General features: G+C 44.2%; 1 protein-coding gene across 5 annotated transcripts in view; it reads left to right on the top strand.

The window, feature by feature from the left end:
• Window positions 1-18,766, top strand: part of PDE4DIP (phosphodiesterase 4D interacting protein) — a 282,371-nt gene that overhangs the window by 128,348 nt on the left and 135,257 nt on the right. For all 5 annotated transcript variants that reach the window (XM_063133148.1, XM_063133164.1, XM_063133171.1 and 2 more), the window contains 7 exons: window positions 1,019-1,162; window positions 7,747-7,828; window positions 11,059-11,150; window positions 11,804-11,920; window positions 12,310-12,447; window positions 12,950-13,062; window positions 13,942-14,069. In XM_063133148.1, the coding sequence (XP_062989218.1) occupies window positions 1,019-1,162; window positions 7,747-7,828; window positions 11,059-11,150; window positions 11,804-11,920; window positions 12,310-12,447; window positions 12,950-13,062; window positions 13,942-14,069 (814 nt within the window). The remainder of the gene's footprint in view (window positions 1-1,018; window positions 1,163-7,746; window positions 7,829-11,058; window positions 11,151-11,803; window positions 11,921-12,309; window positions 12,448-12,949; window positions 13,063-13,941; window positions 14,070-18,766) is intronic.

The raw sequence follows: 18,766 nt of genomic DNA, 5'->3' as shown, positions 1-18,766 counted from the left end.
AGCAACCTGTCCATTTCAAAGGTGGTCACACCATAAAGGCAGTATGATACTGGCACTTTTATTCTCAGTTCCTTTTCGTATAATGCCTAATGTGGAGTTTACCTTTTTTACAGCAGCCGCACACTGGATTAATACTTTCATCGAGCTGTCCACCATAACCCCAAGATCTCTTTCTTGTTTGGTCACTGCCAGCTCAGATCCCATCAGGTTATACTTGAAGTTGGTTTCTTTTGCCCCAACATGCATCACCTTACACTTGCTTACATTGAACCACATCTGCCATTTGGAAACCCACTCTCCCAGCTTGGAGAGATCCCTTTGGAGCTCTTCACAATCCCTTTGTATTTTAACAACCTTAAATAATTTGGTGTCACTTCACTGCTCACTCCTAATTCCAGATCATTTATGAACAAGTTGAAAAGAATTGGTCCCAATACCAATCCCAGTGGGACCCCACTATTTACTTTTCTCGATTGGGAGAATTGACTATTTATTCCTACTCTCTGCTTTCTGTTCTTTAACTAGTTACTGATCCATTAGAAGACCTCTCTCCTTATTCCATGACTGCTTAGTTTGTTCAGGAGTCTTTGTTGAGGGACTTTATCAAAAGCCTTTTAGAAGTCCAAGTAAACAATGTCCAATTCTTATGTCCTTTCTTATGGTAGAAACTTGGTGGCTTATTTCCCATCTCTGGAAACCAACACACACACACACACACACACACACACACACACACACACACCCCTGCTGAAATTGCCACCAAAATAAGCCTTTTTTTGCCCTTTCAAGCAAGACTGAGCCTGCCCCTTTGTTTTAATGCATATTTCTGGAAGCCTCAAACAATAGCAATTTTGGTGGTGGCAGTGACTTGCGGAAGTGTCAGGGGCCTCAAAAAACCCCAAGGGCCTATATATGGCCCGCATCTTTGTGTTGAACACCCCTGCGTATGCTGAAACTTTTCCTGTACCAGCAGTTAATTGTTACTTCCTGTCTTTATCTCTCCTTCTTGCCTTATTAGATATATTCTGCGAAGATGGCACAAGCTCTGTTAGAAAGAAATTGTGAGTTGCAAGTCCTGCGTCAACAGCTGATGGGCCACAATCTTCAACAGAAAGCATCTGCTTCCACTGCCCAGCTAATAAAAAATGACGCAGCTCTTGAAGTAAGAATGCATGTTTGTGAGATAGCATATGTTGCCTGGGCGAGTGAAAGGCAAAGAGCTGGGTGCCAGACAAGTTGGGGGGTTGGCAAGAAGCGAGTACAGAAAGCTTAGCTGGGAATGGATTAATAGACCTTTGTGGAGAGATGAGGCTTCTTTGGCAAATGAAAAGGGCTGAACAAATGGAGATCCCAGGTAAGATTTTGTATCCTGAGCAGGCTGTTCCATCTTCAGTCATAGAATCATAGAATAGTAAAGTTGGAAGGGTCCTATAAGGCCACTGAGTCCAACCCAGCTTGCTCCACTTTCATCACTTGTGCTCAGGGCCAGGGTCCCATATGGGGTGGGGTGGGGTGGGAAGATAGATCTTCTTTAATTGCGTAGGCTATGCCAAAGAGGGAGGGAGTGATTATGCAGAAAACTTGAAGACTGATAGTTTTGAAAGAAGCATGTAATACTGTGAGATATTGCAATAATAATAATAATAATAATAATAATAATAATAATAATAATAATAATAATATATTTATTTATTTATTACCCGCCTATCCCTTTGGATTGAGGCATGGAACAACATTAGTACAGGAATCAACACATCTTTAAAATTCTTGATTTTACATTAATCTGGGTAGGCCTGCCGGAAAAGCCTAGTTTTCAAAGCTATCTTAATATTACGAATCTCCCCCGGCAAGCCGTTCCGTAATCCAGGGGCTACAGAAGAAAAGGTCCTCTGGGAAACTGATGTCAGCCTAGTCTTGGCTGACTAAAGTAAGTTCTCCCCAGAGGACCTGAATGTGCGAGGCGGACTGTATGGGAGAAGGCGATCCCACAGGAAACCTGGACTCAAACCATTTAGGGCTTTAAAGGTACTTTAACGCTTGGTACTTTGCCCGGAAACTAATCGGCAGCCAGTGGAGTGATTTTAATGTTGGGGTAATATGCTCACCTCTAGATGTACTGGTGACCAACCTGGCTGCCATATTTTGAACTAGTTGAAGTTTCCAAACTAGGTACAATGGTAGCCCTATGTACAGCGCATTGCAGAAATCTAGCCTTGAGTTTACCAGCGCGTGCACAACCGTCTTTAGGTCTTCTGACTCCAAGAAGGGGTGCAGCTGGCGTATCAGCCGAAGCTGATAGTAGGCACTCCTGGCCGTCGCATTTATCTGGGCTGTCATTTGGAGCGACGGATCCAGGAGCATCCCCAAACTGAACACAGTCTTTCAGGGGGAGTGTAGCCCCATCCAGAACAGGTTGACACACCTCCAAACCTAGGTCAGAGCCCTTGACAGCAAGCACCTCTGTTTTGTCTGGATTCAGCTTCAGTTTGTTTTTCCTCATCCAGCCCATTACTGCCTCCAAGCATTCATTCAGAGGAGACACACTATCTTTAGCTGATGCTGTTACTGAAGGCATAGAGAAATATATTTGGGTGTCATCTCTCCCAGCGGTTTCATGTAGATGTTAAACAGCATTGGGGATAGGATGGCACCTTGTGGTACACCATACAACAGCTCCTTTTTTGAGGAGCAACTATCCCCAAGCATCACCATCTGGAACCTACCTTAGAGGTAGGACCAGAACCACTGCAGCACAGCGCCCCCAATTCCCAAACCCCTCAGGCGTTCCAGAAGGATACCATGGTCGATGGTATCGAAAGCTGCTGAAAGGTCCAAAAGCACCAGCAGGGACACACTCCCCCTGTCAATACTCAGGCAGAGATCATCCACTAAGGTGACCATAGCTGTCTCAACTCCGTATCCCACCCTAAAGCCCGTTTGAAATTGGTCTAAAAAAACCTGTATCATCCAAATCTGCTTGGAGTTGGAAGGCAACTGCCCTCTCAATCTCCTTGCCCAAAAATGGAAGATTTGATACTGGTCTGTAATTATTAAGGTCCAGGGGGTCCAGGGAGGGCTTTTTTTAGAAGCGGTCGTACCACTGCTTTTTTTAAACATGATGGAAAACTCCCCTCCCTGAGAGATGCATTAATAATATTTTGTAGTTGTAGTCTAACTGCATCTCCTCCCTGGGCGACCAGCCAAGAAGGACAGGGATCAAGAGGATAAGTTGTCTTCCTTACTCGTTCAAGCAGCATGTCCACATCCTCAGTATTCACCAACTGAAGCTGATCCAGTGTAATCCTACTCACTGAGTTGCTGGACACCTCATCTTCAGCTTCTATTATAACGATGGCATTTAAATTGGCTCTTATCCGAGAGATTTTATCTGTGAAATGATCATTAAATGCATCACAGCGAACTACTGAAGGCTCTAAAACTGGGTTCAGGGGAGGAGGTGCCTGAGTTAGACCCCTCACCACCCTGAACAGTTCTGCTGGATGCGAATTCGCAGATGCAGTGCGGGCAGAGAAGAAAGCTTTCTTTGCTGCACGTATTGCCACCCCATAGGAACGAAGATGTTCTCTATATCGTGTCTTGTGAGTCGAGTTTTCTACCATCAGCGCTCCAGTCGTTGACCTTCCCGCTTCAACTTCCTGAGATCTTCTGTGTACCAAGGTGCCTGATTGGAAGCAGGTCGAAGAGGACGTTTGGGGACAATCGTGTTGATAGCCCTAGTTAGGTCTTGATTCCATCTATTGACAGGATTGTCGACAATACCAGCCATAGCACCCACTAAGGCTTTCTGGAATCCAAGAGGATCCATCAGCCTTCGAGGGCGGACCATCTTAATAGGTCCACCACCCCTGCAGGGGCGGATGGTAGCCATGATACTAACCCTGATCAGAAAATGGTCTGTCCATGACAACGCAGAGGCATTTATCACCTCCACCCACAGATCTGTCTGTTCAGAACTGAAAACAGCATCAAGGGTATGACCTGCTGAATGTGTGGGTCCAGAGACCAGTTGGGATAGGCCCATGTTTGTCATGGATGCCATGAACTCCCGAGCTGCACCTGACAACCCTGTCCTGAATGGGATGTTGAAGTCGCCCAGGACCAAAAAGCCTGGGCGACTCCAACACCAGTTCTGTGAGCTCGGCCAGGGAGTCTGATAGGCAGCGGGGTGGCCGGTACACTAACAGAATCCCCAGTCTATCCTTGGTCTTCAGACTCAGGTAAACACACTCAATGTGATTCAATTTTCTGACAGGAAGTCTGATCAGATTAAGATTGTCTTTGTAGACCACAGCTACTCCGCCCCCCTGCCCACTTTTCCTCACCTGCTCACTAACACAGTACCCAGCTGGGAGGGCCTGGGCCCATGTCAGGCCACTGTCATCTGTGAAGCATGCCAGGTTTCTGTGAAGCATGCCAGGTCGGCCTCCTCATCCAGAACAACAAGTCCAAAAGTGCTTTAGTCCCTGCTGGCATTTTTGGGGCATAGGAAACAGGGGCCATCAGAGTGTCTCTCCTGCTTCGGCCAGTTTCCATCTCGAGGACAGCAGGAGGCAGTGCTGCTGATAGGATTTAAAGGGCCCAAAATCTATGTGAGTAAATGAGACAGGCTTCTGTTCAGAATTCAAACAGGAATTGACTCTAGATCCCAGGGTCAAGGAACAGTGTCTTATAGGGCTTTTGTCACTCATGTACAATTGAACACATATTTTACAGGCAAAGTAATCAGGTGTTCTACAGAATATATAGGAATTCTATTCACTGATGAATGGTGTCAGCCAAAGTACTGAACAAGGCTAAATTGAAAACATATTACATGACCAGCCTTCTAGGCATTGCATGCAAGTCCTAAGAAATAAATAGATTTCCAGGCTTAGGAAATATGAGAAAACACAAAAAAGTATTGGGCATTGTAGGTTTGATTAGAATAGATTGTGATTGTGCCTGAAGTGGCAATTCTTGTGCAAAAACCATTGTTGAAGAACTGACATTATATATTCCAAACAGTCTGCCCCAGTTAATGCTCAAGCAGCTGCATCCTGATCCGATTGCTCTTTCTAGATGCTTTTTAAAAGACAGCCCCAATTGAAAGAAAAAATGGAATTGTATGGCTTCATAGGCAGCTCTGTGAGATGAAACTTCAAAAGGACATGTCCACAAGCTGGAAGAAGGACAGATAACCAAGGATGAGTATAATAGAGTAGCCCAAACCTGCAAAGATAGTGTTCAGGAAGGCTAAAGCCCAGAATGACTAAATGCTTGCAAGGGATGTTAAATACAACAGAAAGGTCTTCGTTGACAATGTTAAGTGGAAGAAGACCAAGGAAGGGGTAAGTCTGGCGCTTAAGGAAGATAGTGAATTGTTAATAGGAGAGGAAGAGAAGGCAGAACTACTTAATTCTTATTTCGCCTCAGTATTCTTCCATCCCTCTGGGTTTTTGGGTTTTTTTATAGAGCATGGGAATGTATAGCATGATTCTATGATGTTGATTTCAGCAAAGCATTTGACAAAGTCTCCCATGACATCCTTGTTGACAAGATGGAAAAATGTAGGCTGGATGATCATAGAATCATAGAATAGTAGAGTTGGGAGGGGCTGATAAGGCCATCAAGTCCAACCCTCTGCTGAATGCAGGAATCCACATTAAAGCATACCTCACAGATGGTTGTCCAGCTGCCTCTTGAATACCTCTAGTGTGGGAGAGCCCACAACCTCCCTAGGTAATTGGTTCCATTGTCGTACTGCTCTAACAGGTTTTCCTGATGTCCAGCCGGAATCTGCCTTCCTATAACTTGAGCCCATCATTCCGTGTCCTGCACTTTGGGGTGATTGAGAAGAGATCTTGGCCCTCCTCTGTGTGACAAACTTTCAAGTACTTGAAGAGTACTATCATGTCTCCCCACCGTCTTCTCGTCTCATCTTGGACTCCTTTCTTATTAGGCTCATTTGCTACGGGACCTTACTTATCATAGTTCTGAGTTTATTAAAATCAGCTTTCCTAAAATCCAGAGTACATGTATGGCTACACTCAGCTTTTGCTTCCTTTAAAATCAGGAACTCAAGTATGACATGGTCACTTTCCCCCAGAGTTCCTGTAACTGCCACTTTATCTACTAAGTCATCTCTATTGGTCAGAATCAAGTCAAGGATAGCAGATCCTCTAGTTACTTCCTCCACTTTCTGTAGGAGAATGTTATCAGACACACATGTCAGGATTTTTTGGGGGTGGGGGGCACGTCTGGCAGAATTTGTCTCCCAAGAGATATCGGGGTAAATGAAGTCCCCCATTACTATTAGATCGCACCTCCTTGAAACATTGGCAAGTTGAAACGCTGGAACCTTGAAACATTGGAACCTGCAACACATGCGCAGTAGCATTGGGGGAGGAGTTCCTGCCCAAAAAGTTTTCCTCAGCTGTTGAAGTACCCAATGCGAGGCTCCGCACAAGCGCAAAGCCCATACGTGTGCAGGAAAGGAGATTAACAATAAGTGCAGGGTGAAGGAAACCTCGCTTGGCAGCAGTACTTCTGAAAAGGATCTAGGTCAGTTTATCATTAGCTGAACATGAGGCTGCCTTGTGATGCAGCTGCTAAAAAAGCTAATGTAATCATAGGCTGCATTTACAGAAACTTAGCATCCGGATCACAATAATTTAGAAAATAATAGTTCCATTCCTATCCTGTGCTGGTCAAGGCCACATCTGGGGCAGTGTGTCTAGTTCAGGTGCTGCGTTCTTAGAAGGATATCGACAAGAGAAAAGGTTGACCAGGATGCTGAGGAGTCTGGAAACCAAGTTGTAGGAGGAATGATTGAAAGAGCCGAGTATGTTTACCCTGGAGAAGAGAAAAGGGGAAACATAATTGGTGTTCTTCAAATATCTGAAGAGCTATCTTAGAGAATGTGCAGCAGACTTGTTCTCTGTTGCACCAGTGGGCAGAATTAGAACCAATTACTTGGAAATTGCAAGGAAGCAGATTTAGGCTAAACATTAGGAGAAACTTCTTAATGGTTGGTTATAGTAGAACAGACCACTTCAGAAAGTGGTACACTCTCTTTCTCGGGAGCTATTTAAGCAGCTCTGGACAGCCATCTGTCAAAGATGTAGTAGTTGCATCCTGTGTTACAGATCCTACACTTGAGCAAGGGGTTAGATTAAATCAGGGTGAGCAACATGAGGCCCCTAGGAGGCCATCAGCAGCACACTGCCAAATTTGGTGGTAGCAGCAAATTTTTATTTTATTTTTTACAAAAAGAATTGGTGCTTTCCATGCTATAAAGTGCTAAAATAGTCAAATTTAGCTTGCAAACTTCAGAGTGGATTGCCAGGAGCAAGATGCTGGTTTTGTTTGTTTGGTTTGGTTTTTGAACACATTGGGCAGACCAATTAAATTTTAAGAAACCCTGAAACCCTGATGTGCTTTCTAGTGAAGCATCTAATGTTGCATATTTGGTCCTTATTGTGCAATTCAGAGGTGCCCCCCAAAAAGTGTGTTAAGAGCAGAGCCTGTAAGTCTCCCCTTCTTTCCTTGAGGCTTAAAGAGACAACAGCAATATGGAGGTGAATGAGTAGAATTAGGATTTGCTGGATGGAGGGGACTTTTAACAGCTCACAGACTGTGGGAAAGCTAGTTTCTCACTTCAGCCAGTTTACTTTGGAGTTAAAATCCTGTTCAGACCTTCAAAATCTATGAAATATCAGTAAATAAATGTATGCATTGTGTTCTTAGGCAACGAAGCAAGAAAGCTCTGGCAAGAACACCACTACCATGATCTCTAAAAGAGGAGATATCAGATCCAGGATGGAGAAAGGTTGGTTCATAAGCAGTTTCTGCTCAGCATGACCCAGAATGGCTTCTTGCTTGCTCAGTTCTGCTACTTCATGTAACATGTGGTCTCTAAAGGCTTTGGTCAGTGAGTGCCCCTTTGTGGTAGGGAGATTCGTGAGGGAGTTGTGTTTAGGAATCACTGTCAAAATGTGGGATCAGTCATTGCTGGAAGACAAGTATAGTATGGGTCACTTGTAGATGAGCTCAGATATTGTGTTCTTTGCTGGTGGAGCAGAAAGGCTGGTGGTGTATTTATTTATTTATTTATTTATTTAGCACCATCATGTACATGGTGCTGTACAGAGTAAAACAATAAAATAGCAAAACCCTGCCGCATAGCCTTATATTCTAATAGTGTAGTGGGATAATTCCAGAATTAGAGCCAATTGCATGGCAGACTAAGTAAGAAGTGAGAGATAGGCTCTAGTGCTACTGAAACAGTTAAAATTCTTTAATAATTCTTGTTTGTATATAAAATGCTCAACGTTTCGGATTCGATCATCCTTCCTCAGGAGCTAATGCTGGAGACAGGCTGCTGGAAGAACCTGTTCTTGTATGTTGAAGATTCCATGGCAGACTAGCCAGGAATTATTGATTTCTGGCAGCCCTCCCCAGTCTGGTGCCCTCCAGATATGTTGGACTACAATTCCCATCACCCCCCAGAGGTTGGGTTTATGGCTGTCCTAGTCAAATACATTTGGAAGGCACCAGGCTGGGGAAGGAGTCTTGCTACCCAGCTGACTTTTCAGTTTCTTAGGCAAAGTGCTAGTGTGGGTGGTTGCTGTACAAAGCCAGGCATACTTGGATGCCACACATTATTTGGATTCATTACAACTTGGCTCTTGGCTCAGTTTTGGCATTGAAACATCTTTGGTTGCTCTGATGAATAACCTAAACCAAGGGAATGATTCTCTTGGAGCTCCCAGCAATTGGCGATACCATTGATCATTGTATCAACATGATACCATGTTGATCAGCTGGATCAACTGTCAGTACTATGTTCCAGTGCTTCTATTTCTTTTCTTCTTTTATTTCTTCTTTTATTGATTTTCAATGTTAAAACAACTTTACCAACAATTTTAACACAACTTCAAGGGTAAGTATTCCAAACCATACATGATATAATACATTTCATTATGATGTTCTTGAACTTCAGCAAGAAAGATAAAGAAATATACAAATAATAATAATAATAATAATAATAATAATAATAATAATAATAATGGGCTCATGCAGGAAAATTCAATTTGTTATCAATATACTTTTTTTTCATTGAAACCACACATTTTGAAAGGCAGCTGGGACTTGTACTGTCGCATCATCTTGATTTGTGTATGTAATAAAGTCCCACCAATCAGCAGTGAATGTTTCCCTTTTTTTCTATCCCCTTGACACTCTTTCTTTTTGTGTTAGTTTTTCTGATAATGCAAGCTCCCATACTATGTTGTACCATTTTTGTATCATCAGTCCTGTTGCATTTTTCCAGCAGCTGGCTATTAATAATTTGGCTGCTATCAGCAAAACACCTTTTAAAGTCTTTTTTAGTAAAAGTTCATTGGTATCTTTGAATATGTGCAAAAGGGCTAATTCCGGGCTTGCATTAACTTCTGCTCCAATTATAGTAGAAATTTCATGAAAGACCTGTTTCCAGAACTCCTGCACATTCCCACCACAGGTGTTGAAATGAACCAGCCAATCCACACTTTTGCCAACAGTATGGGCTACCCATACTGGAGTCGGATACCATTTTTGTGTTAACTTTATGGATATCTCTTTACAGTGTGCTGAGGAGGCCTTATATGGAAATTTACCCCACATAGCAGACCATTGTGCTTCTTCTATTTGCAAATTCCAGTCTGTTTCCCAAATCTTACATGTTTATCAATATCGTTTCAAACTCTGATAAATTTCTGGTTCCCTGTTGTAATATTATTGGTTTTCTTATAAATGTGCTAAACTGATACCAGAGAAGCCCGGTTATGTCTGTATTCCTTAGTTTGTCTCTACACAAATCTCATGGAAGAGGTAGTGCATTTTTGTAATAATCTAATCTAAATAATTTTGCCTGTTTTAATGTTTTTGTATTTATGGATACGTCCATCCTTTGAAATTGGGGGTGGCTATGAAGAGGTATCATTGGTGAAATTCAGGCAGAAGGCCCTCCTTCCTGTATTTCCATATCCTCAATGGTGCTTTATGAAGTGTATTTTGGTTTTTCAAGGCATTTCTGATATCTTTTTTAATAAAGGTTATATATTTCTGGGTCTGGCTATTTAAATAAAGATCTTTCTATTTGTACCCATTGCTTTTCTTGTGAGTCATTCATTAAAGATAAGAGGTGTCTAAGTCGATACGCTTCATAATACAGTTTAAGAGTAGGGACTCTCCATCCTCCCTCAGCTAATGGCCTGCATCTTAACAGTTCTGGAGTACGAGGCTTCTTACTTTAAATTTTTTTTTTCAATTTTGGTTTGCAAGATTTTAAGATGTTGTGTTGGAACTTCTATTGGTGGAACACAAAATAGATAAGTGAATTTAGGAACTATCATTTTAGCTGTTGATATTCTACTTAGTAATGAAAGGTTTAAATGATTCCATCTTTTTAAGTCAATTTGCACAAACTTCCAAATTTTACTATAATTATTACTAAAGGTTTTGTTGATGTTTTTAATAATTTGGACTCCCAAATATTGAAAAGATGAGTTAACTAGGGGTATGCTCATTATTTTAGAAGTATCCAATTGTGTATTGGGGTTAACATTATAACATAATAATTCAGATTTAGAAAAAAATACTTAAGACCAGATACATTTTGGAAAGTCTCTAATTCTTTTTTTTTATGGCTATTGCATCTTCTTTAGGGTGTTCTATTACCAATATTTTAATATCTGCATATAGACTGATTAAATGAGTTTGAGCATTAATTTGCACTCCTTTAATCTGAGCATTACTTCTCAATTTGTCTGCCAAAAATTAGATAACTTTGACAGGGTCAAAGTGGCCATTGAAAAGGACCAAACACACACACAAAAGGTGGCTCTACCAAGTGATAATGTTCCCAACATATTAGAGGGGAAATCTCTTTTTTGAGGGAATTTCCTTCAATATGCCTTTAATACACTGCTTGAAGCAGCTTCTTTTTCAGCCCACCTAGCCAAAAGGTGCATGTGGCCCTATCATTTCATCTTTAGACTGTGTTTTCTTTCCCTCCAGGTGTTTTGGAGACAACTGCCAGACTAGCGGAGGAACTCAATAATGCCAAAGAGGAACTTGAGCTGTTGACACGAAAGGAAAGAGAAAGCAGAGTGAGTTTGAGGAGTCTGGAGATATCTAGGGACACTTCCAGCACAACCAGTCTGCCCACAGTCTTTGTAGTGGTCAGAAAGAGTACTTATCATAGTTCTGGACTCTTCCTTTTATGGTGAAGGATGCCCACGTGCCATGCTACAGGTCTGGGGACTGGGTAGATTTCCTTTACCTCACTGCTGCTGCTGTTAAACAGAGGTTTCTGTCTTACGGTATCTCTGAGTGGCGTGATAACACTGAAGTCAGTTTTATCTCATTCCACACTTCCAGGAAATAGTTTCATTTCATAAGTTGGCTTTAATGTTACTAGGGACGTTCTTGTTCCTGTGGAGTACATTACTTTCCCCTAACCAATGCTTTCTCCCTTCATGAGGCCTGTGTTACTAATGGAATCCCTAAACCCCCCTGCAATGGGATCCCCAGATCCACAGTTCTGCTCTCAATGACCTATATCATGGCATCCAGGTTTAATATCTGTTATCCTAGAAAAAGGAAGAATGTGCTGGGCTCTTCTTGGAAGAGTTTGGCCATATGACCTGAAAATCCAACAGAGGAAAAAGTTAGTCTAAGTCAGCATGAGAAAACTTGGGCACTTCTTCTTGTAAAGCTGTCTCCTTCCATTCTTGCTTACTCTCATCTTTCTTCTTCATAGTTGGAACTCACTGCTCTTCAGTCTGTGGTGGCCTCCCAGGAGGAGGAGCTGCAGGTCCAAGCTTCTGATGTTGAATCTCTTACTAGAAACATCCAGATCAAAGAAGAACTTATAAAGGTAGGACTACCAACAAGTATCTTCTCTCTTCCTGCAGATATTAATGTGGGGCTTGTCATGTCTAGCATATCCCACTGACTTTCTGGTTTCTACATTTACTGCAAAAAGAAGAAAATCTATGTTTAAATACCAAAGAATAAGCAGGAGAATTGTTTAATGATAAGCAGGCTTGTTTGTTTTGTGTTTAATCCCAGGCTTTGTGGAGTTGTAACAAAAAGACCTGTGTTGGGCTTTTAACTGAAAGCCTCCCATTTAGGATGCTGCACAAGACTTTCATGATGTGGTAAATCTCTTGCTTACAACCAACTGAAAGGCTTGTAGTAGATGCAGGGCCTGGACCATGAACTGCATTTCCTGATTCTCCAAGTCTCACACTCCTTGACTTCCAGGACTTGCAAATGCAGCTGGTCGACCCTGAAGAAATGCCTGCAATTGAGCGACTTACCCAGGAAGTTTTGATGCTTCAGGAAAAGGTAGCCAGAGTGGAATTGCAAGGACAGGAAGCCACGGGAAACAGGAGGCTGCAGGTATGACAAAAATGTTTCCTCACCTCAGGCTGGTTTGAGTCCTGCCTTCCTCAAAGGAGCTCAGGGCTGGGTGCATAGGCTCCCCACCCCATTTTGATTTTTGCAACAACCTTGTAAAATAAACCAGATTGAGAATAAGTGACTGGCTGATGACCTCATGAAGTTCTTAACTAAGTGAGCAGGCTTTTTACTCAGTTGCCCTGTCCAAGGACAATAGTCTGTTATATTCTCAGATGTCCTAGATGTTTACTGCATGATTTCATCTTTTTGTGATATCAGCACACATGTAAGACATGTGATGCGATCTACCTGCATGCATGCTGACAGCCTGGATCTGACTGAGGGACCCTTTTTCCATAAGCTACAGGGATGCAGCTCAAGTCACGCTTGAGAGCAGTGTCATCAGAAATACATTGTGACGGGAGGCTCGTTTCTGGTTGGTCTGTATGTAGCAGTAAAATTCACATTTACCACAAAGTGAAGTAGACTGTTCACCTTGCAGCTGTTGCTCGTTTTGGAGGGCCTGGCAACAGAGAAGGAACAGCTGAATGAAACCCTGAAAGCAGAAAAGCAGTTCTACAGCACATTGGTGAAGTTTCATGCTCATTCTGACAGGTGAGGAGGTTTCCTGTTCTCCTCCACTAGCTGCTGGTAATGGTTGGTCATCTTGCAGAGAGAGGCTGGATTTTTCTGTGTTGCTCATGACCTAATTCCAGGACCTTTCTCTTGCTTTGATTTTGTTGCTTCCCCTCCTTTCCCCCCACTGCCTGCTACCCGCTGACACATCTAAAAGGATTGTAGGCTACTTTATTAAATAATTAATCCACAAATAGTTTTTGGGAAGGACTGTTTGCACATCTAGGTGGGGCGGAAAGCTCTGTCTCCCATGTTTGAATCCATAGCTATTCCCTATACTTTTCTACGTTGAAGAGAGTGATACTAAGGCCTTAGCTAGACCTAAGGTTCATCCCGGGATCGTCCTGGGGGTCATGCCTGTTCATGTAAATGACACACAGGATATCCCGGGAGCAGGCAGGGACGACCTTGGGACGATCCCAGGTTAAACCTTAGGTCTAGCTAAGGCCTAGAGACCTGGTTCTCATGACACAAGGGTGAGTAATAAGCCAAGTGGCTTGTTAACCACCCCTGTGTGTGCCAGCTCATTTCCTTAATGACCTCACTGGGTGTGACTTGTCATTACGTGCAAACCTGGTAAGGTTGGCTGGCTGGGGTGGTTAACAAAACCACCCAGGAACGCTATATCAGAGGTGGCACATGCGGGTTAATAAGTACTATAGCTCATTAACCACCAATGTGCATGTGAACCCAGGAGAGAGAGGGAGAGAGAGAGTTGCAGGGATCAGCCTTACTTGGGTTATTGCTGCACTTTAGAAGGTTCAGAGTAAGTGGTAAGCAGATGAAAGTAGTAGATCATGGCAGAACAACTTTATAAACCCCTCCTAATCTGCTTCCCTTTCTGCATGGCTTCACCAGCTCTCAACAAGAACAGACTCTGCACCTGCAGCTGGAGGAGGTCCAGGCACTCCGTGGACAGCTGGAAGAAGCTCTTGGAAGAAGCCTGGAGCTTCTGAGCAGGCTGGAATCACCGGATGGCATTGGAGGTGGGGAACAGGAGTGTGTGACAGTCCTGCCCAAGCATGCCTTCTGAGCTCTGGCCTTCACACTGCTTCTGGCACAGGATGGAAGCTGATCACTAACAGAGCAAGCCTGTCTTGACCCTGGAAGGGCAGCGGAGTACTTGCTGGAATTGGCATTCTGGTCAATCCAAGTGTGTACCATTCATACTCCTGGATGTAAAATAGATGTTAGCATCTTACCACTCCTTTCTAGTTTCTCCCCAATCAGCACCCCTTTTCCTCTTCCCAACCCCCAAATTTGGCTAAATAAAGATTTTTCCCACCTCACACCCACTCTTTCAAGAATCTGTGTTAATTGTTCTGTGCCATACATGTTATATGGATTTGTGATAGATTTGTTGGGGGGGGAATAGGGTTTTTTGGTTGCTGTTCTTGTTTTGTTTTTAGTGCCCCCCTCCCACAATGATTTCATCCAAAAAACTCCATGAAGCTCCCTCCAAAAATATTCCAAACAGTCATCGCCTCCAGACTCCTCAAAACAATTATCAGGCATAAGCATTGTTTTAATGGGAGTAGTCAACTCCAAGTAGTTGCATGTTGTTTACTCCTGGTAATTATGTGAATTGTTCCCAGATTTGGTAGCCTCTCAGTAGCTATATTTGGGCCTTGGTTTTACAAAATTGTGACAACTTGTGCTCCATCCAAATTTTAACCACAAAGAGAATTGCAGTAAATCCCAACTAGACAGCAGTTCCTGTATTGCCCTACTGAGGAATGCACTATAGGAGACCTTTTGCAGCCAGCCAAGTCTGTAATAGCTGCAGAAAAATGCCAGCCTGTGCACACTTCAAGTCCCATCAGTTCTTGGAGAGAGGGTTGTGGAGTGCTGCCTTCCCATGCAAGATTTGGTCTAAATTTGGCTTATATAAATTTGGATCATACTAATCTCATGTCAGATGAATCTTGTGCAAACTAGCAGAGGCACACTGCAATCACAAACAGGTCCATACTGCTAATTTATCAGTTCCACTGGCATGAAATAGTAGCTCATGATTTTCTTTGTCATGAAAAGTATCATTTCTCAGGTTTTTAAAGTTTATGGGGGGTTATGTGGCTAGGTTTTGGGCCCAGGGGGCCACAACCACCCACCCCACTTTCAGGCCCTACTTATTTAGAACCGTCTAATATTTGTATTTTCTGTGTCAATTTATACTGTTTTTTGGCTTCCAGGGTCCTTGGTGAAAGGGAGCAATATAGCTACCAGACCATTTCATTAATTATATATGAAATGAAATGAAATTCTTGTCAGACAACATAATATGCTACAATATATGATTGAAATGTAGGCTTACTCTAAAAATAATGACAAAATGTTGAAATCCTACTGCACTGATGCAAAATGTACAGAAATTATCAGATACTCTAAATCAAGGATGAGGAAGCTCCAGCCATAGGCTAAGCCTGGTCTGCCAGGCATCAGGCAAGCCCCCTCCCCCACTACAAGAAGCAAGAGCGGGGGGAGGGACTACGCTGTGACCTTGAGGCCCTGGCTAAGCCCAACTTGGTTTCCCCTTGAGGAGCCAGCTGAGGCTTGAGCCAGCTTCCCCCAGCCCCTTCTCCGATTGGGGAAGATGTAGGGGGAGCGAAGTCAGCCAGCACTGGGAGGGGGCTGCTGAGTCTCGCACCAGCTGCGCTCCCGCTCCTCTTCTCTTGCAGCCACTCACACCCCTTCTCCCTTTTCTGATTCTCCCTGTGGGCCAGAGATCCTCTAATCTTGATTAAGAGTACCTGATAATTTCCATACATTTTGCATCAGTGTAGTATTTATTCAACATTTACTTGTTATTTCTTGCGCAAGCTTACATTTCAGTCATACATAATGATACATTATGCTGTCTAACGATAATAAATGAAAGGGTTTGGTAGCCATATTGCTCTTTTTCGTTTCACCAATGACCTTGGCAGCCCTAAAACAGTATAAATCAACACAGAAAATACAATTACTAGATCGTTCTGTTCTGCTTGGTGGTTGTTGGCCTGCTGGGCCCATAGTACACCAACCTACCCACGTAACCAACAGCAGCTTTGAAAGTCTGAAGTAAGATACCAATTGGCAAAAAAAAAAAAAAACCTACCTAAAAACTAGGGATGTGCTCCGCTTCTCTTCGGTTCAGAGAAGCAGGAGCGAGGCGGCCTAATTCGCCTCCGGAAAAGGCGGAGGCGAAGAGAGTCAGGGGGGCTGCGGATCGAGGCGAAGAGGATCGCCTCAATCCAGAGCTTCGCCTGCAGGTAAGTGGGAGGGGAGGGGGACTAATCTGGTGCTGCCGGCTCCGCCATCCATGCGGCGGTGGCGGCGGCAGCACCAGGTGAGGGAGCAGGGAGGAGGGACGCTTACCTTCCTCCGTCGCGGGCTTCAATTGAGGCCCCGGTTGAAGGTGGAAGTGAAGGCCGAGGCCTCTTCCGGCTTCAACCAGGGCCTCAATTGAAGCCTGCGATGGAGGAAGGTAAGGGGGCGGGGTGGGAGGGTGGGTGGCTCATCTTGCGGCGCCGCCGCCGTCCATATAGTGACGGCGGCGAAGCTGGATCTCGCTCCGCGGAGCGGAGCAGGAGACGGGCGGAGCGTCGCGAAGAGGATCGGGCCTGATCTGGATTTTCCGGATCGGGCCACGAAGCGGATTGGGAGGTCCGTGCACACCCCTACTAAAAACCTACTACCGTATTTCTTCAATTCTAAGACACACTTTTTTCCCCATATACACTAGGGATGTGCTCCGCTTCTAATCGGACCGGCGAATTAGAAGCGGAGCAGGGTGCTTCGCCTCCCCTTAAGGCGGAGGCGAAGAGGATTGGGGGGCCGGCAGAGCGTGGCGAAGAGGATCAAGGTGAAGGCGGATCCTTCGCCTTAATCTGGAGCTCCGCCGGAAAGGTAAGTGGGGTTTACCGGGCCCTGCCGCTGTCGCCCATGCGGCGACAGCGGCAGGGCCCGGTAAACACCCCCCCTCTCCCTTACCTGCCTCCGTCCGCGGTCCCTCGGCTTCTTCAATTGAGCCCGCGGTTCAACCAGGAAGTCTAGGCCGCACTTGCGGCCCAGACTTCCTCGCTGAACCGCGGGCTCAATTGAAGAAGCCGACGGACCGCGGAGGGAGGCAGGTAAGGCCCCCCTCCCCCTTGGTCCCTTACCGGGCTCTGCCCCCGCCCTCCTCTCCCGGCCTTACCTGGCACCACTCCCCCTCCACCGCGGAGCTCCGATTCGGAGCCGGAGCTCCGCGGCGAAGAGGAGCGGAGTATAGGCGGAGCGGGCCGATCCGAAATTTTCGGATCGGCCCACGGGGCGGAGCGGGGGGTCCGTGCACACCCCTAATATACACATCTCTAAAAATGGGGTGCGTCTTAGAATCTCGGGTGTGTCTTAGGTTTTTTTTTCCTGTTGGTGGTACTGAAATTAGTGTGCATCTTACAATCGATGGCGTCTTACAATCGAAGAAATATGGTATTTTATATGAGAAGAATCAGCAAAGTAGCAATATGGACCTGACCACATCTCTCTCTCTCTCCAGGTAGACATGGCTGGAAGCAATTGTTGTGGGCTGAACTGATTATGAGAACAGGCCCTTGGCAGCCACTGCTCAGTCAGTCAAAAGGCAGGATGTTGTGTTCCATCACTTACCCCTACCCCCACACCAAAGAATCCACGAGCATAATTGAAGCTGAGGGCCTGTATTAACTTTGAAATGGTTTAGGGATTGTAGCATTTGCCCTGAAACACTCTGCATTCAAGCTTTGCAATCAGGATGCCAGTACTTCCTAGCTTGGCATAGTTGGGTTCATGATGCTTTGCTTTTTGCTTTTTATTGGTACAAAGTCTTAATGTAGAATTCACTGCCATGTGATGCCTAAAACATGGCCTTAAAAGAGGGCACTTCTGTTGGTGCTTACTAACTGATAGCTAAAACTAGAAACTCCATATTCAGAGGCAAGATGCCTCTGATTATCTGATGCTGGAACAGAAGGGCTGTTGGTTTCCTGCACTGCTTATGAGCTTCAAGGAGCATTTGACTAGCCAGTGCCGGAGAGAGATGGACATTGTGGTCTGTTCCAAGCAAGGCAGTTACCTTTTTGCCATCTTCCAAGAAATACTAAACTTTCACTGGTACATAGATAATGGCTCTTTCAGTACTATAAATAATAGGCAGGACCAGCCCTACCATTAGGCAAAGTGAGGCAGCCACCTCAGGTAGCTGAGTCTGGGTGTCATGAAAAGGAAGCAATTGTATTTTTATTGGCTGGAAGTCGGAGAGGTATTTCTGGGATTTTCTGCCTCAAGCTACTATCCTAAACACACTTACCTGAGAGTAACTCTTATTGAAGTTAGTGGGAATTATTTCTCAGTAGACATATGCTGAGTAGATTATGCTATCAGGTAACAAAAAAACCATAACTGGCCTTGGGCACTATGGACTTTAACTTGGGGAGGGGTGCTATTTGCTGCTCAAACTTGGGCCAGCCTTAATAAAGATTATTTTAAAAGCAGCAAGAAAATTCTCTCAGAACCAATATATCAATTCTCATTACTTCTTTTCAAAATAAATGCTTTATTTCTAACAAATCCTCTCTCTCTCTCTCTCTCTCTCTCTCTCTCTCTCATGCACACACACACACACCCCTCTCTAATCTAATATGGCTTCAAAAATAATTCCAGTACATAACAAAAGAGATTATGT

The sequence above is a fragment of the Elgaria multicarinata genome, chromosome 1 (assembly GCF_023053635.1).
Source record: "Elgaria multicarinata webbii isolate HBS135686 ecotype San Diego chromosome 1, rElgMul1.1.pri, whole genome shotgun sequence".
Classification (NCBI taxonomy): domain Eukaryota; kingdom Metazoa; phylum Chordata; class Lepidosauria; order Squamata; family Anguidae; genus Elgaria; species Elgaria multicarinata.
The sequence above is the reverse complement of the archived record's forward strand: the minus strand, read 5'-3'. Positions and strand labels throughout refer to the sequence as shown.